Raw genomic sequence first — 26,990 nt, forward strand, 5'->3', positions numbered from 1 at the left:
CGGTAATAGGTTGTCTTTGAAAGTGGGTCCTCATATTAAATGTTTGGGAACCAGGATAAATACCAAATAATAAATAGCTGTCATTCTAACTTAATGACCATACGGTTCAACCAACAACAAAAAAACAATATAGGCTCATGTAAGTATAGATCTCGTTGCAGGCGTCAGAAAAGTTAATGCACAGAAGTCGATGCGAGATTTATAACAATTTATTTCTTATAAAAACTGCCCTTAAATTAAAATCCAGCAAAGAAATATAGAAATATAAATATGAAGCACAGAATATTGTGTGTTATCCAAAACATTTTGCATATGTATTTTGTGCGCACTTTAAAAGCAGCTCATCATTATGAAATGACACACTACATGTTAGTTTTTTTAAAGATATGCCCTGGGACTACTGGCTTTAACTTGTGGAAAATAACTACTAAGCTACTGCCGTGACACAAGTCTTTGGCCGTCAATGAGCTGAAGGGATTCTAGCAGTGAAAAGTAAGGTCAGAGAAATATTGCATAATCGCTATCGGACTGAAGAGGTTTTTTTGTCATTGAGCTGCCATGCTCTTCCTGGTTCGCCTTAGGTTTTGCTGCATGCTTAGTAGTCATCTCCCCGGCTCACGACTTCCTTGCAGGTGGGCCTGAGAAGAATGGTGTGTTCGTACTGGGCAGTGTAGCTGCCCTTGATGTCGCAGAGGGGTGGGTACGGGTCTACGATGCCGAGGTCACATAGATTCTTCAATGCCATCAGGTACTTGCTCTCGCCCAGGCGGTCCAGCCAGCGGCGGCAGAAAGCCAAGGTGCCAAAGTTCTCATTGATGACATTTAGCAGATGTTTAGCCCTTGGAAGTCTGCAGCACAGAGACGGCGCGGAGCCAAGAGTGAGACACATTATAACAAGCTGTAGACTGAATCCACACTAGTCAAGTGGCATGCAGAAAACAACAACCTTATGGGCACGTGTCCGACATTGAAGTTTTTCATGTAATGTGAACACTCCATGTCATCGTAGACTGCGCCTCTTCCTGTGCTGCCAAATGTCTCAATGGCATAAGTTTCACCTTCCTGAGAGACGACGGTGGAAAAAAAGAAGACAGAAAGTTTATAAGAACCTGCCAATTTAATTCTATCTGGAGTATTTACCCACATGTGGGCCAGAATGGGTGTAACGTTACTGTAAAGGACAAAACGACTTCAAGTGCGTTTATCAGAAACCTAAAGTTATCAAGGTTGACAGATGAATGTGTAGCCTCTCGAGGACAGTAGTGTCCTCTCTGTAAATGGACTGGCTGGGTTTCATAAGTGTTTTGTTTCTCTCTCTCTCTCTCTCTCGGAGTGTGGCGGTTGTTTGAGTCCCTGTGGTATTAGCTGATAACACTGTGACACCCTCTGTCACTGCTCGATAATCAGTCAGAGTGCAGGCAGCCCAGCGGTGCACGCCCAGCTGAGCCGCTCCCGTGTGATCACGCCAAAACACCTCAGCTAAAAATACAATACACAAAGCTGCCACATCAGCAGCAGCACGACCCCACACACCCCCCCTCCCCACACCCCGCAAACCATCAGTAAAAAGAGCTTGACACAGCAACTCGCCAATTAACATCCTCAGTTCTGTCTAAATGCAGTCACTGCAGCTGTGCAGGTATGACGCAGGTGTGGATGTGAGTGGGCTGGTAATTGCATTAAAGGTGTAATTACAGTCGTGATGAGGGTGACTAGAATTGGGACACTTCGCCAACCACATCCTAGTTGCCATTATAGAATTAAAGGGGTTCATTTAATTAAAGGGAAGGTCAAGCATCTGGAAAAGGTTTGATTTCAAGCACTTCAGTGTTAATTACTGCACACACCTCCATCCTCGTGGCCTCTCCACCTTTAACAATTGGGACTGTCTTTCCTGAGTGTATCCTGTACGGTCCAATAGAGTGGCCATTGAGATTCCTGACTGGCTTCACTGTAAAGAGAACACACACACACACACACACACACACACACACACGATCAAAGACCTAAAACCAATTCTAACAATAAACCCAAAAACTAGGTCTTAACCCTGCAAAAGCCCTTTAAAGATCTGAAGACCAGCGGAAAAAACTCCTCACTTTGTCAAAATCTCCACACACCACATCATTTATACAATGTGTGTTCCTCACAAAGCCACAGATACAAGAACACACATACACACAGGTATAATACAAACAGGACGCAGCACTCAGCGTGAAGATAAACGGCCTCCCGGTACCTTGATATGTTTTCCCATCTATCTCCACTTCATACGACTCCATGACCTCCTGAATCGTCTCACCAATGTCACACAGGCGCACATCGATTCCTGCACACTTTGACAGAAAGGTGTTAAGGTGTAAATGACATTACATTATTTGAATTATTTGCTCCGCCCACACCCTATATGCTTCACAGAAAGAGCAGAGCAGTTTTACCCTGATGCCGGTGTTTGTTGCATCTCTCACAGCCTCCAACAGCCCGTCAAACTTTGGATTGAAAGTGACGGTGAAGGCACAGTCTATTATTCGACCTGGAACATCAAAACCTAGACTTAGATCGTTGTCATAATTTTTATTATTATCTAAAAAAAGTGGAAGTTAGTTCACTTATGAGAACAGCTCCAGTCACTTTTTTTTTTTTTTTGGTGAAATGGCATAGCATTAGAGTAAAAGCACTTATGAATTTATCAGCAAACTCTGACCGTTGATGTGCGTTCCAAAGTCAATTTTGCAGACATCATCATAGCGCAGCACGGTGGGGTCTCCTGCGTTTGGAGTGTAGTGGGCAGCGCAGTGGTTGATGGAGCAGCCGGTGGGGAAGGCCAAGCCGGCCTTCAGCCCATTGTCTTTGACGAGCCTCCTGGAGCAGTCCTCTAGCTTCTCGCTGCCAAAAAACAGAGAGCAGCACAAAGGGACATTTAATTGCAGGAAACATGAGACAGTTTTTAGTAAAAAAAAATAAAAAATAAAACATGGAGAAGCAGTTGTCCTCTGGGAAAATGGTGCTGAAATAAAATCAACGTCAGTCCATTAAAGCCACAGTTTGCTGTGGACAATATTCCAGTACAGGTCTCACCAGATGTCAATCATGGTCATGCCTGGTTTGATCCAGGTCCTGACGTAGGCGCGCACTTGTCGGTGTGCCTCGGCCGCTTGCCTGAAATCGCTCCACATCTCCTCATTGGCCCTGTCCATCGCCCGCTTCTCCTCGCTGGTGGTCCGCCATGCTGCACTGCGCCTGGTGAGAGGAAGACAGGCAGGGGGGGTGATCATCCTCTCACTGAGGGTATAACACACTGTTGTAACCTGCATAGGATAAGGTGGTGTTTATTTTAACAGGGGGGCAAATATGATCACTATTCTGTTCAATCTAAGTGCAAACCAAAGAGAGGTGAATAAATGTTAGCCATTTCACACGGTGGACAGCTAGTGTGTGAGGGTCGATTTGGAGGTCACACACCCGTCTTTTGATTTGGGGTATTCACACTCCTCTCCCTTTGGAAAGTTTCCACTGGGATACAGCTCATAAATAGGGACCGAGGGAGGGTCAGTCTGTCCCTTCACTGTGGCCCAGATAGAGAGAAGGAGAAGCAGAAGAGAGAGACGAGAAAACACAAGTTATCCTTACTGTGCCAATGACGGTGCTTTTCTAATTTAGCTGAAGAATAATGACATACAGATCTAATGAGGCGAGACCATGTAAAGTTAAAGAAAGCAGTTATAATGATAACTATGGTGCACATATTTATTGTATTATTATTTTAGTTCATGTTGAATCTGCCAGTCACATTTTGTCCTACACCTACTGTCCCTGTCAGTCCTGCAACATGTGACCATCATGACACTATCACTGCAGGTCAAACTGCTTTCAAATCAAGTCAAATGTACTTTATTGTGCCACTGGGGGGGGAAGTTTGTCTTTGTGCTACAGCAGCTGCAGAACAATACACAGCAAGACAGAGACAGAAAAGGACTTAAATTCACAAGATAGTAATTGCACCTGCCCTAAAAACACATAAAACGTAAAGGATAATAAAATGTAGGTAAGACCAGGTATAATAATAATAATGATAAAAACCCCATAAAACACTGTCAAACCAAACCAGCAACCACAGTGTAAAGTGGCAACAGAGTTAACCTGCTTCCTTTGTTGACATTGGAATAAATAAGGGATTGAGAAAGTTGGTTTTACATTTGCTCGCTCTGACACGTCTATCTGCTTTTGTGCATAATGATTTAGGTTCATTCTGTTGCCTCTGATTTTAAAGCACTTTTAAAAACAACTTTGAAAGTCTGTAACAAGCGACTCCCTGATTTTGACACTTGATTTTATATTTTGACATGCATCTATGGTGTGCTTGTGTGTTGTGTGTTGCTCTACTCACTGTCACTCTGTCCATTTTACAATAAGTAAATCAATAATATTAAACCTTACAGATCTTTCTAAATCAGTTCGGTAAAGTAAGATCACCAATATTGGATTAAAGTTGCAGTCTTAATTCTACTGCCAGATTGATCTGTTGTAAGTTGTAGAGAGGCCGTTTTGCTGCAGTAAAAAAGAAAAAGGGGAAAAAAGAGACTTACATCCTTTCTTCTTTTTCTTCTTCTTCTTCTTTTTCCCAGCCGAGTTCTCTCCCTCATCCCCGTCTGTTGAAAGCACCATCAGTTACAGTACAGGCTGATGGGAAAGTGAGCAAAATCGACAGCAGCTTGGGCAACTTTCCCAGTGAGCTCTACTGCACATGCAGATATGATCAGCTGCATTTCACTGAGCACTTTGTTGCAGCACAACCACCACTGCAGATCAGGATGATGATGATGATGAGGATGATGATGAGGAGAGTAAAGATTAAGAGTTACCTTCTTCTCCATCCTCCTCCCTCTCTCTGTCCTCCAGTGATCGCAGCTCCAACTGTTTTGCCTCATCACCAACACGTTCAGCTTCCCCTCTGCCCTCAGCCTCGTTCGTCGCTGCTGCTGCAAAGTCACACACTGTTGTGCACGTGAACACACACACACACACGCACACGCACACAATTAAGTAAATTATTTGAGGTTCATTTCAAGAAAGTGCATCCAACACCATCTCAACTTGGCAGCTTCTGCGCATAAATTCTTGTACCATAAAGGGTCAATGTGCTCAAGGACACGTGTGTGTGTGTGTGTGTGTGTGTGTGTGAACCTGCAGCATTATGACAGCCAGCCTTTAAAAGCAGGGGCTTCACTTAACTTGTAGGACATGTTCAACTACTGATTTGTCTGTATATCGCCCATTGTTTGGGCTCAACAGCTGCATTTAGTAGCATGTCTTTATGTTTGCCATCTTCCTGCACTAAAGCTATAAATGCTATTATATACTTTCATGCTGCATCGGTGTTTTTAAAAATGAAGCATGTTTAATTTGGAGTTATATTATATCTACAAATGGATCATTTCCATCAATCTCTTGTGTTTCATTCCCGTCCGTTTCCAGTTGAGCGCTCTCAGCAGCAGCTGTCAGAGTTAGAAGAGCTGCACAACAATTAAAAAAAACAACCCTCTGACAAGTTGACAAAGTCTCCTGTCCCGCATACACGATGCTCTCCATCGTGTTGCAACACATTTCATTTATGCGCTATTTTCCTCAACGACCCTCAAACCAGAGTGTGGTGTTCCTTACCTGGTGCACTGGTCTTATTCCTCTTCTTCTTTCTCCTCCTTTTCTTCACTGACTCCGGCGCATCTGCGTCCTCTTTCTCCTCGTTTTCCTCGTTCACTTCGTCCCCATTCAGAAGTTGCGGCTCCACTTCTCGCTGTAGCTCCGCCATCATCAGCTTGCGGAGATGAAGTGACGCATACGCTGCTGGCAGCCTCCAGTGGTCAAAGCGGAAACGTCAGTGCGAGCTGGAGGCAGCCGAGCCTGTCATGAGCTGCTGGACCATCTGTGTGCAACAACTTGACCTGGATATAGAGAGAAGATGATCCTCTGGTGTCTGTACAAAAGGAACACAAACTTTCTGTTTCCTTTTGGGGCAAAAAAAGAAAAAGAAAAGAAGAAGTCACATTTGGAGCAACACAATCCGTGTGTTTTCAGCAGATGTGATTACAGGTGTGACCACTGTGTCCTGATGCATGACCTGTAAATAATCATCATTCTCTCTGAGCATCAGCCACTGCAGCTTCAGGTTACCTGCTCTGTGCGCACCGCACTTCTCTTCTGAGTGCGCACGGAGGCTTGTTGTCTGTTAGTGTTGCTGTTTTTGTAATATTTGTTATTACAAAGCATTGTTTTTTGTTTGTTTGTACAGCTGTGGGCAGTGCGTCAGTGAGAGGGTTACATTCCAAACGTTCAGGTTTCATAACAACTTGTGTTTTCTCGCACTGTCAGTCTGTTCTGTTCTGTTCTGTTCATGTCGTTTACCTACAACTAGGTGATAAAGTTTTTTTCGCAGTTTTGTACAGATATTCATGATTCATGTCCACAAAACACCCCAATGACATTGTTGGTCTCCTAACTGCAGTTTAAATTTGTAATTTATTTTTAATGCATGTTATAATTGACCCTCAGGGCTGTACATAGGTGGGGGCAGGGCGAGCAATCACCCCCCCTGGTGCCCTAATAGACAAAATGACTGTGCACTCAAGGGCCTTCTTGAGGAACACGAGGAAATGTCCTACTGGCTGCCATTCATTTATCTGTGGCCTCTAAAGCAAAATATACATTTTAAAGATTTATTGTTTCTAAAGGAGTGCCTTTCTAGTGGAGCAAAGTGACGTAGTGCCCTATAAGATGCTCTTGAAACTTAATTTCCTGTGTCCTTAGAATGTTGTGCTGTAAAGGATGTCCCTGTATAGGTATACACAGGTGTGTGAGAATGTGGGAAATGATATACTAGTGGCACCTGCCCCACTGGTGCACAGTATAGGTGCTCTTTTATTTTTCGTCCCTGCCCTTTCAGGTGTCTGTCCGCACCACTGATGACCTTATTACTTCCATAAATATTTACTCGTTAAAACTATGGCCCTTATATTCCTTCTCACCAAATACCTGCAAGATAGTCCCATCAACCATGTGCGAGTTGGAGTAATTAACCTGTAACCAGATGATTTCTTTTTAAAAAATGTTGGTTTCTGCTGATTTATTCACTAAGTCTGAGTTTATTCACTTATTATAGAGTATAATGCCAAATGCCTGATGTCATTCTATGTCAGATTCAGATATAGTAGAGGGACTGGATGGTACAATCTCTAAGGTTTTTGCACTACATATATTTCCCTTGGGGTTTATTTGCATGCAGGCAATGACGTATGAGCTGTGTTTTTTGTGCTGCTGGGAGGTCAGAGAGGGAGAGGGGCTTAAAGAGCCATAAGCACTGTAAAGAAGGGAGGGCATTTTGGGCTTTTGAGCTGATGAAACTTCAGCAGAGAGCATGAAACACTGTGGATGACTGATTAACTTGCAGCTTACCAGCTCTTTATATCTCTTCTGGAATATATGAGATGTCGTCACGTTTCCCAGTTGGGGTCTGACTGCCTGCAGTGAACGGGTTAAACTATAAGACAGGTTTTGTATAAGTATATTTGCATGTATATCTAGATACACTGCGTTATTCTACCAATCACAATTGCTGCATTCAACATGTTTACTCATTCTAATAACCATACTGTACAAAGTTGAGTCATTGCATATACACATATCAATACTAAAGAGCTTAAAGTTGATGTGTAGCAGAACATCTTTGTTAAATCTTTACATTTAATGCAGTCATGCTCCTCTAATGGAGGCAGATTGCTTTGTTCATACATCCATTTACACTAAACAAGTTTTATTCTTTCAATATTTAATGAAAGTGCATGGGTTAGTGTTAGGGATACATAATTATATAAAACCAACATGAGTGTGGGTCTGACTGAGTAAGTTTGTTTGGAGTTTTTCAATGAAGCAAAAAGTTCCCGTATCACTCCGTCTTGCGTACTCAACAATATTGAATAGTTCTATCGGGATCTTGTTCAGGGTCAGTCATGTCACTCTGTGTTTGTGTGCAGTTCTGAGTCACCTCTTCCTCTCCTCTAGGTATCAAGTGTCCTTGTGCGCAGCAGATGTCTGATGCCCCACTGAGCACTGACCAGGCCAAGGAGAGAAGTACAGTATAGGACCAAATCCCAGTGTCCCTCCGCAACCCTTCAACCCTGAACCCTCACAGTCTTTGATGAGCACTTGCTCACGGTCTAAGTACAAGAGGATGACACTAACGACTATCTTTTGGGAGCAGCAACTGTTGCAGTGGCATTTTACGCTTTTGACATCATTTTTCGTGCCACATTACTTTACCTTGATGTCATAAAACATTTTTAATTCTGCAAGTTTAAATTTATGTTATAGCGTCTTCTTACGTTGCACTTTTTTTTCTTTTTTAACTTTTCATTAAAAACACTTTTTTAAATGGCAAATGGACTGCAGAGACACCTGTCAGCACAAGTGAAGAGACTTGCTGACTGCTCCATGAGGCTGCCAAGGTGCACACTTCACACCAGCACACAAGACCAAACTCACTCTACCTCTCAGAGTGGATTTAATAGCTATGAGAGAAGTAGCATAAGCAGCATCACAAATATAGATGTAGTGTTTGAAAGAAATGGGTTAACTACTGAACAGATACTTGATCTTATAATTAAACCTGGAATAGACACATTAACTCAGAATTAGTTACTGATTACAGTTGGACCTAAAACCTAAGGGTTGCACTGTGTGTTGCATTCATCACATAATCAATGCAGCGACTCTTCAACAGAAGCCAGTGATTAGTTTTTTAACAGTGATGGAGAGATACTGTTTAATGATCAGTTTCAGTGATGGAGCTCTGCAGTGCTTTAAACAGATGTATGCTGCATTATGTGAGCAATAATAATGTGGCATGTTTTCCTTTTAACCTCATCTTTGTCACATCCTGTGTCACACAGACAGGACTCTCTCAAATTCATGACAAGATCAAAGCAGAGAAAGATCCGTTTGTGTCATTTACACCTCGGACACATTTTATTGTGAAGAATTTGAAGGGTGTTAACGACAAACCTGCCAGGTGAGTTATTATTCTAGAGAGTCCAGAGGCGCAGTATGCCGATGTCCAGCAACCAGCATCATTCACCCCCTCCGTCCTCCTCACAGTGTGCCCACAGTGAGCTGATCTGCTGGTGGAGGCAATGCAGTATCACACTGCAGGATCTGGAGTATGATACCATTGTGATGGACTAATGCCCACAAAGTCAAACACATACCGGTGGAGTGTTACAGGTTTTGGTCTCCATGAAACCTACTGATCCTGACAAGATCCCAGAAAAGGTCCCTAAAGGTAACAAATGCAAACACACAGGTTTGCACAGCTGTTCTTCGTGAAACACTTGATTGACTTCCAAACATTTGGACAATCTAAACAAAGCGTTTTCCTTAACCTTGACCTTAACCTTAACTTTAACTAGTTAATGTACCTTAACCTAACCAAATTTCAAGTCCTAAAGTCATCATCAATTCTGCCTGATTAGGACCAGGTGTTGGTCTCCATGAGGACTACTGGTCCTTCCAAGTTTAGTGTCCAATCATTCCAGAAAAGATCCTTCACACTCTCTGTTGTTTCATCCTTCCACCTTTATTGGTTTATACATCAGGTTTATGTGGACGGAGCATTTCCTCTGCATTTACATCAACAATCTCTGCTCCAAAAAGTGAAACGCACGTCTATTTTACCAGCTGCTGTACATGTCACTGCAAGATGTAGCCTCCATAAACCAAGCCCCTTGTCTCAAAGTATTATCCTGAGGCTACGAAAACCAATGGATTTTTATTTAAAAAAAGGTAGTACACTTAGACACAACCACTTTTTATTGCCAATAAATCCTCCTAAATGTGACACACTGGACCTTTAAAATGCAGAAATCTATACCTTTACATTATGCATTTATTAATATGAGATATACAGTATATGCAGTATGTACTGTATATCACCAGCATCTCTGCTGCACTGCACTTATTTGTTGCATTAATGTAGTTAATATTCAGTCTATTCAGCAATGCATGTGTGCACATGTGCATGATACAGAGAGACACTTTGCAAGGACAATGCAGCATTATATTGGCAGAGGGAAGATGCCAGTGAGACACATCACAGAATCAGTTTCAGATTCTGGAAACTCAAATTCTATCATGTTTTTTTTTTTGTTTGATTGATTCATTTCGCCTGGTGAGGGATGGGATGTCAGGAGGAATGTCTAACTGAGGATATGAGAACACCCTGCAGCTGTAGCAGCAGCAGCAGCAGCAGGAGGAGGAGGAGGAGGAGGAGGAGGAGGAGGACACAATGCTGCCCCATCCTGCTCAGTCAACCTGCTGCAGGCTCTGCTCAGTGCATGTTCTCATGGCTGCCACTGGGAGGCAGCAGTGGTGCTTCTTTGAAGCAGAGGAGGTCGACAGTGTTTGTTTTTCTTTCTTCCATAAACTCATCTTTTTTAACAAATGTAAGTCCATAAATTAAACAGACGTCACTGGTCTCGCGATATGAAGCAGTGTTTTCACTTAAAAGGCATCATCACGGCTGACACCATCTATTGTGAAACATTGAACTATAAATGACCACATGACTGATATGACTTAAGAGAAGATCATCGTGTGGCCATCCACTTCTCTGTAATCTAAATAAAAATATGACAGTAAAAGTGTGACTGCGGTCATTTAATCTGGTTAGTATTGCACATGCACATCAGAGGAAGCTGTTGTTTTTTTGGTCACTGCTGATCAGTCAAGGACCTTCAAACACACATTTCCAAAAGCAAGGCAGACTACAGATAACAGGTCTTGACCTTCCACCAAGATCAGCATGCGTCAACTACACTACAATTTAACCAATCTAAATTTGATCATTACAAAGTTGTTGTTGTTATTTTTTTTATTATGATGATGAATTTGATTCTCTCCATATACCTGCAGTGGTGCAATGTGAAACCCTGCAGCCACAGATGCACACCATGCATCAGTTAAAAGAGGAAATGACGTAATACTGTCAACAGTAGTGGAAAAAACCCAAGACCAATGAGATGTTAATGACTGACATACAGTTTTAAAATTAAAGTTAAATTGCTCTGGGTGAAAATTGGGACTTCTTTTTCTGTCATGTATTGTGTTGTCATGAATCCTCCCCACCTCTGAACTTAAGTCTGACTTTGCTGTTGAATAATATTACTTTTTTTAAGGCTTTTGATTGAATTATCTGCCACATGGTTTGTTCCAATATTAAAAGAAACACTGAAGATGCTGAGGCATCACACCAGCATTAAAAACAGATGCTGGCATCTGACTAGTGATTTAAAACTATAGGTAGGGATCTGATATGCCGATATATCGGGAGTGCTTGGGCCGATCAATGCCGATATATATATATATGCATATTCCCTGCAGACAGGGCCGGCTCTTGGCATAGGCGATATAGGCGGTCGCCTAGAGCGCCATCTGCTGGAGGGGCGCCGCGAGGCACCCCTCCAGCAAAAAAAAAAAAAAAAAAAAATTTAAAACAATGAAAATAAAAATGATTTTCTATTCCCAGTCGCCCTCATTTGTGTGTTCTCTCTTGAAAATAATAAATATTAACAAATGAATAAACAATAATGTTCCTAAAATGTGGTGCTGCTGAATCACATGACGGGTGTGTGTGTGTGTGTGTGGGGGGGGGGGGGGGGGGGGGGGGGTACCGGAGAGCAATCTCGCCTAGGGCACAAAATTAGGTAGAGCCGGCCCTGCCTGCAGAGGTAGTTGCAGTGACACCATAAGTATAGAAAATATTGTGCTCTATTGGTGCAGCCATCAAGTGTGAACTATGTGTGAGCAGCATAAGTCAAATACTAAACGATGGATCTTGATCACAGTATCTGGGTATATAGGTTATGGCTCAAGGGGAAAGAAAGGATTTTGGTGGAGATCCTGACACAAATGTTGCTTCAGGATTTAAAAAGAAAAGTCTAACCTTGCGAGATAAAAGCATGTACTACTACAGGAGTTTTACAAACAAAAGATAAATCAAAACAGGTTCAAAACAGGGCAAGTTGCAGAAAAAACTGTCTAGTTCCATTTAGAAAAAGCACCTTTGGACGGGCAGTGTTCTCATAATGTGCCTCTCAAACTATACAAATTATAATACCCACTGTTATAGAGGATCTGCCCACTCACAGTGTCATCATTCTCTCTTTTCGCTCTTGTTTATATGTGCACTGCATCATAACTGCATTGTGTGTTTATCCATTTGCTGAAAACTGATTTGTCGTGACCTTGTGTGACCTTTGCACCTACTGAGAACCTGCTGAGGGACTGAAGATGGAAATGAGCTTTCGCTCTAATCTTGCATATTTACATGTATATGTTCATTAATGTGTGCTGTCCCCTATATTATAAAAAATAAATAATTACTAACACTGTTGGAAACTGATTTGTCATCATCAGCATAATTGAGTTTAACTGCTAAATATTATATTTCATTGCCATTACCCATTAGCTTCCTGATAACCAGTACGGTTTCCTGTAAGAATGTAAGAAAGGCCAAACTGATGACTTGACCATAGCTGCTCCCGCTGCTGCTGATGATGGCTGATTGTTTTTTTGAGTTTTACTTCCTTAACAAATATGACAGACAGATCATCAGCTGGCCTCTGAGTCATAGAAATGTTCCTAAAAATGAATAATGATGATTATGCGGAAAAATTATGACGAAAAACACGTTTAATTAAATTGGTGGACGTGAGGATTCTGATGTTAGTGAGTGCTGCTGATTACTCACCATCACAAGGATGCTCTGTCTTGTAAACGTTGCATCTAATACAGTTTAAATCAGTTTATTTATGTATGCTTTCTTTTTTTTTAATTGATCCCGCAGCTGCCTGGGCCTCCGGGGACCTCTAGTGGAGGATTAGTGAAAACAAACAGCTGACATGTGAAGCAACAGCAGGAGCAACAACAAGAGCAGCCAGTGCAGCTGCGCTGAGGATGAATGGTTCACTGGAGGATCACAAGTGTTCCTCGAGCGGACTCGAAGAACATGTCCGGTTTTTAACTCGTGACTTGGCTTGAGACTGACTGGGACATAAACGGCGATTTGATGGCGCGTCACTGACACAACAACTCACGGAAAAGAAGCGCGAGGAGAGACGATGAACTCAGGTAAGTGTCTGGTAACTTTGTCGACACTCTCTCTCTCTCTGTGTGTGTGTATGTGTGTGCGCGCGCACTGGTATTTTTGCTACCTCTGTTGGACCATCCATCCATTGTCAATCGCGTTGTCCTCCACACGAGGGTCGCTGGTGCCAATCCCAGGTCACCAGTCCATCACAGGGACTCCTGTAGTACCTTTGCTGGTGTATACTCTGACCTTGATAGGACCAGTTGTTCTCGTGGGGACCAAAGTCTGGTTTTAATGAGGCAGAACCCAATAATGTGTGTTGTGTAAATTAGGATTGAGATTAAAGTGAGGTTAAGGTTGGTGTATGACATGAAGTGGCCATGGTTAAAGTTAAGGATGAGGTTTTGGTTAGGCTCAAATTAATGGAAGCCAGTGCTGTGTGTGTGTGTGGGTGTGTGGGTGTGTGTCTTGGCACTGGCCAAGTATGAATCCAACTCCTACAAGTAAACAGTAGTGAAGCTCAGTAGTAGACTTTTACATTGAAGTTGAAACAGTTTAACAAGATCAACACGACAGACGTGTATTTATCTATGTTTGGACTGAGCAGCCAAGTGTCTAACTATCATGCTTTTAAAAACATTTACTTATGCACATTTACACTTATTGCCTCATTGTGCTAAATTACATTAGATCATTTTTGTAGAATTGCCAAAGAGCAATTTGCTGAGGGAGACAAAAAAACAACAACCCTTCCCGGCACTCCACCACAGAAGGTTTTAGGGCAACAGTTCAGAAAGATGACTGTTGCATCCCCTCCTCCCATCTTTCTCCCATTCCTCATCTCCCATCTGCTCCTCCTCCTCTGCTTGTTGACAAGGGCCTTCAGATGGATTACTGAGCTGCATGTGATATTTGAACCCCATGGAGACGTGGATTAATACTTAACTGTAGTTTTACACTAAGCTGTCACTAGGTTAGGATCAGAAAAGTTAAGGAGCAAATGCTTTTTGCATTCAACATCCACCAGCCTGAAAATACAGCAAACATACCATCTGGATGACTATGTCAGATTAGAAATTATAGCCATAAGCATTTAGCTACTTTTGTATTGCTGATGCAGCTTCACTAAGGCTCTGATTATCATTCAAAATCTTTAATTATTTATTTTTTTCTCTCCTAAGGCATGCACAAGCCACCTTTGGCCCCCAAACCAAAACTGGTGCAGTCCCACAGGCCTGGATTTTCTCCCTCGACCACCAGAAGAGAAGTTCTTTCCCTCCCCTCTCCTGGCACACAGAGAAGAGTTAAACCAGTACTGGCCCCCAAACCATGCCTCTCTAAACTTACTGCTACGGTGCAATCCAAAGCTCTCACTTCAAAGAGCCTTCATCAAACATCTGTAACAGAAGACCCTCAGACCATTGGTCTGCTGAACTCCCAAAATGGATTACAGCAAGAAAACAAAAAGCCAAATTGGGACTATATTATTCCCATTTGCTTGTGCAGCAGGGAAAACTGTCAGTGCGTCAGGAACACATCTTTAGTCATAAACAAAGTGGAGAGAGAGCTGAAAATATCGCACAAGGGCAAACATGAAGATGGCAGAAGGATTCTCTATGGACCTTCAGGTGCAGTGGGTAGCAAAGAAAGAACAGACGCTGCTAACCTCCATGTGATCGATAATTCTCCACAAAATGCTCGTCTTCAGCCTCCCTCTACCAATACCCACCTCAGTAATCATGAGCCTCTACAAGAGATGCTTAATTTGGACAAAAATCCAAATACAGACATCAGTGCCTCCAGTCCTGTAGTGAACATTAGGCAGCCTCTCCCTCACAGAACATGGAGCGATGGGGCAAATGGTAATGTCATACCTCAGAGTTCATTTGGTCACGGACCAAAGGAAGATGCTATTTGTTCAGTGCCCCAACCCAAACCAGCCTATACAAAACCTGCCCCCCTGCCACGGAAACCCAGGACATCTGTTCTTGCTCTTCAGGAAAAGGTGGAGAAGGCGGAGGAAGAGATTATATGCCAGGAAGGGAGGGACGTTAACGTCAGAGAGGTGAAGGTGCCATCAGAGGGGAAGGACAGCTCTTCCCTATCTGTTAGTGTACCTGTTAAAGAAAACAGTCAGCCAATTGTTCTGTCTGTGAGGAAAGCATGTGCTCCACCGGCTCCTCCACCCCAGAAGAAGGCTTTTCTCTCTGCACCTGAGCAAGTGCCAACTGAGGCATTGGCAAAGGATGTGGAGGAGGAAGATCTGGGTTGGGACAGCAGTATCTATCAGATGGAGATATCAGTTGATGAGGAGGACAAAGAGCTGGAGAAGGCAATGGAGGAAAATGAAGATCAGGGGGGAGTCTACACCAACCTTATACAGTGTCCTTCTTCTTGCAGTTTGCCTGATCAACTGGAGATCTATCAGCCTCCTGCCATCACTATGGCAGCAGAGAATGGGGCAGTCAAGATGCGTCCAAAGAAGCCTCAGAGACATTCCAGCCCAATGGCATGCATGCAGAAGGATTCCTTTCAGGTGAAGAAAATGGAGAAATCAGGAGATAATGAGAGAGGATGGATGTTTCCCAGTCCAGATTGTGTTTTGAAGGAGAGAGCAAAGAGGGAGCTGCCTTTGCCTCCACACGAGAAAGTAAACAACAACCAACTAAAAGCTGGAATAATCAAGCCTCCACGGTCCAGCCTGGGCAAACCGAGAGCCAAGTCTTTCTCTGGTGCTGACCTCATCAGCTCTAACAGACAGAGAAAGAACTCTTTCCAGAAACTGATGGACTTAAAGCTCTCGGTGAAGATGCTGCCCAAGCTTATTGCTAAAGGAAGCCAGAGCACAGACTCCTCTGCGAACGATCACGAACAAAGTGTTGACAATCAAAAAGATGTGCTCCACACTCTCCCAGAGTATCTCAGGGGTGAACGCAAATTCTCCTGCCCTCTTGTTGGAGTAGAGCAAAGCGTGGATGGAGAAGAATTTTGTCCTGGAATAGACCAAGATGTTTACTATGAGAACATCCGTCACTATGAGGAGATACCGGTTTACATGAACGTTAACGTCGGAGAGGCAGAGGCGTCTCCTCAGGCAGCCCTCTCACAGCCTACAGCCTGGCACAATGAAATGTACAACGATGAGGGCATTTACGAGGAGCAGGAGCCGTATATGCCCTTTGAGAAAAACACTAGAATTCAGCTCTGTCAGACACCAACACAGAGGTACTTTGATTTCTTTCTCTAGATCACACCCTTCACTTACCAATGAGTTAATATGAAGTGAACCGTTTATCTTTCAAGAAATCAGGTTATGATAAAGTGTGACTGCATGTCATTTGTAAATAGGAAGTATAATTGAGAGGCACGTCATGCTTGTAATCGGATCACCTACGCTACATGTTAATGCAAGGTATGGCCATTGTCTTTTCCTGCTGATTCCTGTCTGGTGAGTTTGACAAGTAGCCTACAGTGATAAGCGTGTCTGCAAAGACTGCTGCTGATGGATTGCGGGTTGACCTAAAAATTTAAAACACTCTTTAAATATATACCACAGACAATAAGTAATTATCAGATGGAGAAGCTTTGAAAAGGTCTTTGTTTTTTTGTTTTAAATCTAAGGCTGAGCGTGCACTTAAAATATAAAGGGTTATTTCATCTGCTAACACTTCAGGTTTAGAGGTTTTTGCCTTCAACCAAACACAGTGAAGGTGATAGAATTACATGTGTGCTGCCAATAGTTTGAATTAAAACTAAACCATCTGCACACACACACAGAAACAGTAGCTGGTGGCACAATAAAATGTTATATCACTTGGTTATATCCAAAAACCTGTTTTGGGGCTAAATTGCCTCAGTGAAACTTCCAGTATGTTAGTGCTCTGTGGTGTTTGTAACGAGCGGTGTGTTACGAATGCCCACTAAGCAGAAGTCAGTTGGAAAAGTAGAATTGTACTTTGTGTGAATGCCACTGCAGCTTACTGTGTCACTCCTCTGTAGTTCAAACAGTGCAACAATCACATGTTGAAAAGCACAGTCTCACTTTAAATGCAGGAGCTATTGAAAGTCCATCACTGTATGTTTTCTGCTCGGCCATAGTCAGTTTTTTGTTCCTTAAACAATTTTCTTCAGGGAGGTGCTGTTGTTTTCACGTTCGCTGTTTCCTTATCAGGTTACTTTTTAGCTGCAGTGTTAATTTAACAAAGCGTGTGATGGTTGCGATAAGTGGTGGTGAGTCAGATTTGGTATTTGCTTCAGTTGGACTTGAGCCAAACCACTGCTCTGTGACTGGACGCACGCATCTGGGCCAGTGCCGTACTATGTGACAGTGGTGATGATTATCACTAAATGTTTTTTCCGGCTACATCATGTGCCTGTGTTCCTGTGTGTTCTTTGTTTATGACTCCCTCTTGATCTTAGCAGGAAATACTGCTAGACTGACAAAACCCACAAAACCCCCCCACAGATGTATGCTGACATAGATGTTGTTTTTTCTATTATTTCTTCACCTTCTCTTTCCTCTTTTCTCTAAATAACGACTACACTTTCTTGGAGCCTTCATTTTGAAAGACAAATGGTGAGCCACGTGCTGCATTCAGTGTTTCTGCAGCTGTGTTGTTTTGTGTGTTCATGACACCTGCACAGTTTGTTCATATGCTCTGACAACTGCCTCTTCTTTATTGATTCACTTGTTGGCTGTTTTAACAGGAGCTCCGCCAGTGAGGAAATGGCACCAATGGGCGATGACCCCACAGATGATGATGACTATGATGAGGAGGATGATTTCGAGGCAAACACCTCTTTCTCAGATGAGGAGGATGAGAATGATAGCAGCTCCATTTCAAGTAAAGGAGATGCTGAGCAGCCAGAGGAGAATCTGGTGAGAAGAGCCGAGTGTGTCATGGTGCATGTAATTCATTACTGTATCTGCTGTGAGTGGTGTGCTATTAGATTTTTTTTTAATGTGTAACATATAAAGTATGTGTTTTTATACCGTTTTCAAATGCAGGGTGCACAGAAGAAGAGCAAGATTCATCACATTGCCACAGAAATCATGAGCTCTGAGAATGTGTAAGAGTCTTTACTACTTCTCTTTACTACTGGTATTAGGTTAGTTTTGGTTTTATTTGCCCAAGCATTTTCCCGTCACTCAAGCACGTGTGAGGGGAAAATGACATTTTCTGTGTTTCTCACAACATTGACCTTCAAAATTTACTGTAAATGTGACCACATAACAAACGTCACCATTTACAGTTTGCCAGAGAACGTTATGTTCTGCATTAAATGAAAACTCACTAGAAGACAAAAGAGTGCACTTTGTAATTTGTATTGTGAGGAGCCAGAAACACTTCATATGAGAAGAAAACCACAGATATTCAAGTGAAAAAAAACAACTTTTACTTGTACTTAGAATAAATAATTATACCCTATTGCTTTATTTAACATCCACACATTATTCAACCTTTCCCACTTTGCTTTTCTAGGTTTGTTGATGTCCTGAAGCTGCTTCATGTTGTAAGAGCATCCACACATCACCCACACATCACCCACACATCACCCACACATCACACACACATCATACACACACATCACCCACACGTCACCCTCCATTATTTCCTCCACACAAAAACAGGCGTCACGTTTGTTGAGATAAGAGCAGAAATTGGTGTTGCTCTGTATATATTTTATTTTGTGCTGGTCTACCGTGACAGTCCACATTCTCCATATGTGTTTCATTTTGCAAACTAGTGGGGCACACCCCATTCAGGATAAGACTGTTTGCAGTCCCAACTCCCCTCAGTCTTGTCCTCACATTCCTCATGGTTTTCCCCCCTAATTTCAGTGGCAGCTTGAGCTAAGAGTAACACCACACCTACGAGTCATGTTCTCTCTCTCTGTGGTTCTTAGCTTGACACAAAATGATACAAAACAAAAAAGGCAGTGTATAAAAATAAGGGGCTTCATAAGTAGTTTCATCAGGACTCGCGTCGCAGCCACAGTGGCGAGCTACACTCACTAAAACTTGAACAAAATGCTGCACTTTAGCTTGTATGATAATGTGGTCACACTATAAGCAGCTCTTATACTGACAACCAGGGTTGCCAAATGTTGCATACAATCAGAATTAGTTCCTTATTCGAAAGATAAATGACGTGTTCCGTATTGAACAGATAAGGAACGTACTTTGTTCCCTTTTTTTTTCGCAATTCAAGTTATTCAACCGTGACATAAACGAGGGGAAAATAAAATCCTCCTCCTGCTGTCAGACTGTGTCATTTATTACTATCCCACAGAAAATCGGCACTTTTAATTGGTCGTCCAATTCACTGTGTCCTGTGTATCGTAGCAACAGAGACGCGGTGGGATGTAAAGGTAAAATGACGACAGGAGGATACTGACTGTTCAGTATTGCAAAAATATAACATTTTTAAACCCATAGTTGGTTGATAGAAAGTTACATACATACAAATACTATTGTAAAAGAGAAAAACTGAATATTTTACTCAACTGTGTACGTGTGTACGTGTGTGGGGGTAGCAGTATCAGCTATGATGTGTGTGTAAAGTGCAATATGTAAACAGTATAACTGTTCCTTATTTTCTTATCGGGAAGTTGGCAACCCTACTGACAATGCTAACACAGTGAGGGAGTGCATATGATTGTGTTATATGTGCTATGATATGACCACAGTTATAGTATTGCAATAAAGACACAGTGTGTGTGTGAGATAGCTTTATCTAAGTTTCTGGTCATGAACCTAAGTTTAAGGACAAATCCTTATGAAGAAGAATATACTGTATGTAATAAATTGAACACAAATTAGCCACCCAGTGGGTGTCAGGCCATAACTGAGTGCCAAACTCATGGTGGCCAAGTCATCATTGTCAGGGCAATAGGTGGAAAATTATGGGACCCATAATGTCATCAGTCTGATCCAGTCAGGACCAAAGTCAACCAAATGTATACCAGTAAATACAAATAAGTGAATGAATAGATAAATAAACATTTTAAATGATCTATTCAACGTATTTAAATCACAATGTTGACACAGAGTTTTTATACTTAAATATGGATTATTATATGGATTATTAAGCAGACAAGCGAACGCAGGCAGGCACAATTTGTTTGTTACACACAGTTGGCTGACACATCGTCATCACTCAGTAGGAGCCATGTGTTTGCAGTATTTTTGTCAATTCAAGGTTATGGCCCTTCTCTCGACAGGATGAATGCAGAAATGTGAGCAGATGTGGAGAGACCGAGGTCATGAAAGAAATATGTAGTAGGACTGAGTCATGGGTGATGGGCCAGACAGGAAGTTGTTGTGTCTCTGTAGGTGAATGAAGTCCAGTAATGAGCAACAGTCATACTAAGAATGTGGAGATGACTAATTGTTTGTTCATTCATCTAATGAAAACTGCTAAGTTGTAACCATTAAAAATCACTCAAATAAAAGACGCCACATGAGCATCGAAGCAAAAATCAGTTGACTGAACCCAGACAGCGTCAGTACACCGGCAGTTAAAAATGGCAAAAGCTTCAGAATCACAAGCTGTGTCACAATCATCCATGTCACACCAGTGGCAGAGCAACACGGGTGGCGTTAATAGAAACTACATTTGTGGATTAAGAATTTGCAAGAAGCTTCACCACATTTATTTTTACCTGGTCCAACCTGTCTTTGTTCTACTACTTCATGTCGAAAATGATCAGCTGTTAATAATGAATAATAATTATGTACATCACATGCCAACATCTGCATTGATGCATCTCCATTTCCAGTATTACGTAAAATATTAACCAAAAATGGAACTAACTAAACAAAAATCCCTACTACGACTGAGGGCCCCGTCAATACATCAGGGGTGGATAATATAGCCAAAGGGGCCCTATGAAGACATTGCATTATAACCACTGTTATTTGGCTCAGGGGCCCCTTTCAGATTGAAGGAGTGGATAACAGAACACGTATATGATTTAAGAGCCCTATTAAGCTATATTACATAATATTAGCAGTGCTATGTGGCTTCAGGGCCCCATTAAAATATGGTGCTCTGGACCCAGTAATCCATCCTTGTTTATAATTGTGTCCACATAAAGTGCCAAGACTCTCCACGTCATCAGAAAAGGTGCAGAAATGGCACCCTCAGGCTCTCTTCTGTGCTTCTTCATATCAGTCCTGTTTCTGGAGCTTATCTAATGTCTCATGCTCTTTTCAGGACCATGCGAAATGATTTGCCCGAGCATTAGTTTTCGAGTGCTGTAGTTTTTTTAAAAGTTTCTTGGACGATGAATCAGTCTTACCGTTCCCCAGTATGTTCACTTGTCTGCTTTTCTTGTCTAAAAAAAGGACTTCCGTGAGGCGGTGTCCAAAGCATCGCGTCAGAATGGGAAGCCTGTCATAGAGGAGCGTCTCCTCAGCCAGATCCTCTATTACCTCCCACAACTCTACGAACTCAACCAAGACCTGCTGAGAGAGCTGAGGCAGAGATTGGCCAAATGGTACGACATCATCTCCAACAAGTGCTTTTCACATTTGTGATCATTTGTGTACATACAATCTTAAAGCACCGTGAAACTCAGCTATTTGCATTTCGTAACGGATTAAACATATCTAGTTTAGAGTTAAAAGGTCCAGTTTGTAACAGGTTTCAGAAGCAGAAACGAAATATATTACCCATAAGTATGTTTGTATGTGTATAATCACTTTAAAATCAAAACTATTTGGTTTTCATAGCTAGAATAAGTCTTTTATTTGTACTTTAGGCAAGAGCCATGGTTTAAGCAGGCCACCATCTTGTGCCGCCACCTTTCCACAGTTTCCCAAACAGACAAACCAACCAGGGCTAGTGTTTCACATTCTGAAGTAGAAGCTTACTCCACCGAGAGAAGACGAGTGACATTCTTTCTGGTATGGGAAGTCCACTGTGGTCCCCTGGTGTGCTTGGTAAAGACAGAAATCCAGTCTTTTCCTGTCAGTCCAGACATGTAACTTTTTCTTACACACTGGACCGTGTGGATGTTATTAACAACATTCCAGCTGTCATCAGGTTCTTATAAAAATGTTGCCATTACAGTATTTGTCACTTTACACCTTGTAAACAACATTCATGTCAACGTACAACAACATGGAGTTGCCTGACACAAAACAAAACAGATGCTTCCCAGCAGCTTAAGACTGTCAGTGTAACTAAACACACACTCAACCGTTCCAAGTCTGTTTGTTTAGTTACACAACAGTTAGACTAGAGTTGCCAGTATGAGCATGACCAGTACATTTTTTGGGGGGAATCACACATTCGGTATGAGGTGTCACAGCATCTACTTCTTCTTTCATACCATGTACAGGGATGAGAAAGCACAGCTGGCAGACATTTTCCTGAAGAAAGGGCCTTATCTAAAGATGTACTCCACATACATCCGTGAGTTTGACAAGAATGTGGCTCTACTGGAAGAGCAGAGTAAGAGGAACCTGGCATTTGGAGCTGTAGTACGTGAATTTGAGGTAACGATGCTTGTTTGACTAGTTATTGTTTGTGTCTTGGGGAGGGGTGTGTCTCTTAGGCGAAGGAGGGCTCTTGGTTTATGCATGTGCACAGGAAGTGCAGGTGTGTTTGTATCTGAGAACTGAGTCATTTACATTTGTCGTGTATGGTTATGTGTTCAAGGCCACTCCGCGCTGTGCTGGCTTGGCTATAAAGCATTACCTGCTCAAACCTATTCAGAGGATTCCCCAGTATCAGCTGCTGCTCACAGGTACTTCTTCGGAAACATCAGTTGGATTATTCTTACATCAAAGTACATATGACATCTGCTGCATTGCATATTTGCCCGGGCTTGTTATGTGTCATTGTAGGCATTATGCTGCCCCCTAGTGTACAGAAAAACAAAAACACTTTGAAGTTCTGTCCTGCTACTTCAGTCCTCGTATAATAAGATCTTTGAGATTTAAATCAGATTTGGTGACATAACACAAGCTTTAACATGAGTGCTGGACTTAGGTCATCATGGGTCTAATGCATCAGACGTGATCGTTCAGTGCCAGAATGTTAAGAATGTCACTGGCGTCACCCTTTGATAATTACTATTACGTAAGAACCTGGAGAACCTTTTCATACAGGATTTTCTCAGATTATGTCCCAGGAATTTACTACACAGTTGTTTGTTTGTAAATTGGTTTCAGACTATCTGAAAAACCTGTCTGAGGACTCGGATGATTACAAGGATACGCAAGGTAAAACAAAAACCCTGTCACACGTGTGTACTTTAGAATGTGACAGTGTCAGTGGGGATAAAACATTGCTTATCGTGTGTGTGTGTGTGTTTTATCTTCACAGCTGCTCTTGCATTAGTAAAAGAGGTAGCCAATCATGCCAATGACATCATGAAACAAGGGGTGAGAAAATGCAAATTTGACACTTGGATCAAATGTTCCAAACTGGTGACTGAGCTTAACTTTTCCTTTTAAATCTAAGGATAATTTCCAGAAATTGATCCAGGTGCAGTGCAGTCTGAATGGACATCATGAGATAGTCCAGCCTGGGCGGGTAAGAAATTAGATTATTATTGCTACTATGAACATTTGTGCATGTAAATTTCCTCATATGTCCAGAAAATAGTAGATTTTTAAATAAAGAATTTGAGTCTGACACTTGTCAGTTCACTCTTGGCCTTGAGAACAGGGTCTTCAAAGTCCTGTTTGAAACTCAAAATGATGTTTGTGATTGATATTACCACGTCATTTATTCGATGTTTAAGTTAATGTTAAAGTTAGGTAATAAAATAATGATGGGAATGGGAAACCAAACTTTTTAACATTCCAGTAACAGCCATGTGTCTCACTGAATAAAACATGATTTAATGTCTTACTGTGACGTGTTTGTGCTCTCAGGTCTTCCTGAAAGAGGGTGTTCTGATGAAGCTGTCGAGGAAGGTCATGCAACCCAGAATGTTCTTCCTGGTAAAGCACACACTGACAAAATCTCTTCCTTTGTTCACTTCCTGCTTTTGAAATATGATTAAGAGTGTGACGTGTGTTCAGTCTGCACATGTAGGTCCTAAGAGATGCTCTAGTCTAGTGCAAATTTAGTGGTGGTTTTCTTTTTAATACATCCTTTGGTTGACGCATCCATGTATATTTATTTATTGTACTTCTGTAATGATCCTAAGGAAGTTGTAGACAAGAAACTTTTGATGGTGCTGAGGTCAGGGTGATCAAGCCTGCGATCATATGGACCTAAACTTTTTCAATTACCTTGCAAGTTAAGGGGCAAATTAAACCAAAAGAACAACGCGATATCAATAACGGAACAAAATGCTTATCGTTTCTCCTGTAGTTCAACGACATGCTGCTGTACACCACTCCTGTTCAGTCAGGCCAGTACAAGCTGAAGAACATGTTGTGTCTGGCAGGGATGAAGGTGAGAACTTGTCATTTACTCACACTTTTCATCTTTTCCACATGTATGTCATCACGAAATAAGAGCTGGTATCACTGCTCACACTAAAAATGGTTACAGGTAAGCAAACCAAGTCAAGAGGCCTATCAGAACGAGTTGAACATTGAGAGTGTGGAGCGCTCCTTCATTCTCTCTGCCAGGTAATTATCAGAAATGAAAGCCACCTGATTGATATCTAATTGATATCCACATAATATCTTTTTCATAGTTCATGTGTTTTCCTTGGTGAGTAAAGGCCTGCCAGTTACACCTTGTTTTCTTGCTTCACAGTTCGGCCACAGAGCGGGATGAATGGTTAGTGGCCATCTCCACCGCTATCGGTGACTACACCAGGAAGAAGATCACTTTTATAAATGGCAAACCTTCAGAAGAGGTAAATCAGTCTCAGGAACACCCTACTACTACAGGGATGTTTGGGTTATAAGAACTGCTAGTCAATATAACTCACATAACTCACATATCTAGGTAGACCTGATGGACAGTGGTGATGGTGCTCCTTTGGGATCCAAAGCCCCAATATGGATCCCTGACCCACGGACCACAATGTGTATGATCTGCACCTGTGAGTTCTCCATAGCATGGAGGAGACACCACTGTCGTGCATGTGGTAAGGTAAGGTGGCAAAATGTGACCTTGTGGGACTTAATATACTGATTTAATACACAACCAGTACTACAAAATAAACAAAATTAGCCTTTCACCCTTCTACGGTCAATTTAGAGTGTCCAATATGCCTCATCCATCCCATTTTAATTGGTGAAAAGGTTGTTTATATTATACTCTTATCATCCTATCAGGTGGTGTGCCAGTCCTGTTCCTCCAAAAAACACCGCCTTGAATACCTAAAGAACCAGTTAGCACGAGTATGTGACCAATGTTACGTTGTTCTTCAGCAGCAGAAAAGTAAGAGCGACTATTTTCAAACGTTGTTTACAATGATAAAAAACTCTCATCCTCACATATTAGTCTCTGTGTATTAAACTGCATGTTTTGATCATCATTTCGTTCGTCAGGTGAAAGGTCCACGTTTTCAGTGGTGTCCCCTGGAAGCAGAGGCGCCTTTGGCTTTACCAGGAAGCATAAAAAGATACCTGCGGCTCTCAAAGAGGTTTTTCAGTTCACTTCAGGATGTGTTGTTGTTTATAACGGCTGTGCATCTCATCACGTGGCTTCATACTTGTTTCAGGTGACGGCAAACACAGACAATTCCTCAATCAGTGGGTATCTCCATCTCCTCCGGTCCAAGGGCAATAAGAAGCAGGGGAAGAGGCTGTGGTTTGTCATCAAAAACAAAGTCTTGTACATGTATGCTGCAAGTGAGGTAAAGTCCCTACATTATCCCAAAAAAGCCCATTGACATGATGTAATTGGACTGATGAGAATGAGTTCCATTTACATTTTACATTTGTATTTAATTGTGTCTTCATGCAGGATGTCGCAGCCTTGGAGAGTCAGCCCTTGTTAGGATTTGTGTTGAAAGAAGATTCATCTCAGAAGTTACAATTTAAGCTCTACCACAAAAACACACTTTACTACAGTTTTAAAGCTGATGACATACAGACAGCTCAGAGGTACAGTATATAGAGGGATGATCAACTCTGTATTTCATATGAAAAACCCAGATAATGTCACTAAACATATTTTTTTTGTTTTATAGATGGATCAGCTCATTCGGTGAAGCCACTGTATTGTAATATCATCAAACTGTGTGCAAAGTTATTAAACATAATTTCTTTTATTAACCATGTTTTACCTCAGTGCTGCTGTGTATATTAGATGTAAATAAAGTAAATACAAGGTATTTAATTGTTTTAAACATTTATTGTAGTGACATTTACATTGTTTTTACAACAATCATGTGAAAGTGGAAATCAAGCATTTTTTAAAATATTAAAATCATTATTTTACATCAGGAAAATTATTCAAGTTATTTTCAATATTTAAGATCTGATTTTCATCTTTTAATTTAATTGTATAGTAACCTGCTTGGATTGTACACATTTGTCAATAAAAGCCCCCATCAATATATTTTTAATGATAAATACACATATTTTGTTCAGAGGTTGAAACAAAAATTGCATTTTTTTTAATGTTGTTTATGAACAAGTTAGTTAATTCACACAAATGTTTTGCAAATTGCTGTTTGTACGTTATATATCCTGACACACTCCAGCATCTATAAATAGAGAAGAGTGTAAATTAATGTTGTTAAACTTCCCTTAATCTTGATTTTATTGTTCTGCCACTAATAAATGTTTATTTTACAGTACTTCTGTTGTACTCAGCTTTCCAAATTTCCAAACAAGTACAACTTTTTTTTTTTCAATGTACTAAGTATTAAAGTAAAAATTGTATATGTTTTACATTGGCTAATGAGAAAATAATAATTGACATAT

General features: G+C 41.5%; 2 protein-coding genes across 2 annotated transcripts; one reads left to right on the forward strand and one right to left on the reverse strand.

Annotated features, from left to right (window-relative positions):
- Positions 1-276: 276 nt before the first annotated feature.
- On the reverse strand, positions 277-6,135 carry LOC131469992 (methionine aminopeptidase 2-like). The gene is made up of 11 exons (XM_058645474.1): positions 5,662-6,135; positions 4,863-4,994; positions 4,587-4,649; positions 3,463-3,565; positions 3,079-3,240; positions 2,705-2,886; positions 2,439-2,533; positions 2,240-2,336; positions 1,848-1,951; positions 947-1,062; positions 277-848 (listed from the first exon to the last, which is right to left on the reverse strand). Exons 1-11 carry the CDS (start codon positions 5,810-5,812, stop codon positions 596-598), a joined length of 1,458 nt encoding a protein of 485 aa, XP_058501457.1. The 5' UTR covers positions 5,813-6,135; the 3' UTR covers positions 277-595.
- Positions 6,136-12,936: 6,801 nt separating this feature from the next.
- LOC131469945 (FYVE, RhoGEF and PH domain-containing protein 6-like) lies at positions 12,937-26,860 on the forward strand. Its single transcript, XM_058645409.1, has 21 exons — positions 12,937-13,176; positions 14,317-16,360; positions 17,843-18,014; positions 18,144-18,205; positions 18,619-18,649; positions 21,486-21,637; positions 22,484-22,640; positions 22,804-22,891; positions 23,319-23,369; positions 23,473-23,531; positions 23,611-23,682; positions 24,027-24,095; positions 24,472-24,555; positions 24,655-24,734; positions 24,865-24,967; positions 25,060-25,206; positions 25,392-25,497; positions 25,608-25,702; positions 25,781-25,915; positions 26,026-26,165; positions 26,252-26,860. The coding sequence occupies exons 1-21, from the start codon at positions 13,167-13,169 to the stop codon at positions 26,286-26,288; spliced, it is 3,894 nt and encodes a 1,297-aa protein (XP_058501392.1). The 5' UTR covers positions 12,937-13,166; the 3' UTR covers positions 26,289-26,860.
- Positions 26,861-26,990: the final 130 nt, after the last annotated feature.

The sequence above is a fragment of the Solea solea genome, chromosome 12 (assembly GCF_958295425.1).
Source record: "Solea solea chromosome 12, fSolSol10.1, whole genome shotgun sequence".
Taxonomy (NCBI): Eukaryota; Metazoa; Chordata; class Actinopteri; order Pleuronectiformes; family Soleidae; genus Solea; species Solea solea.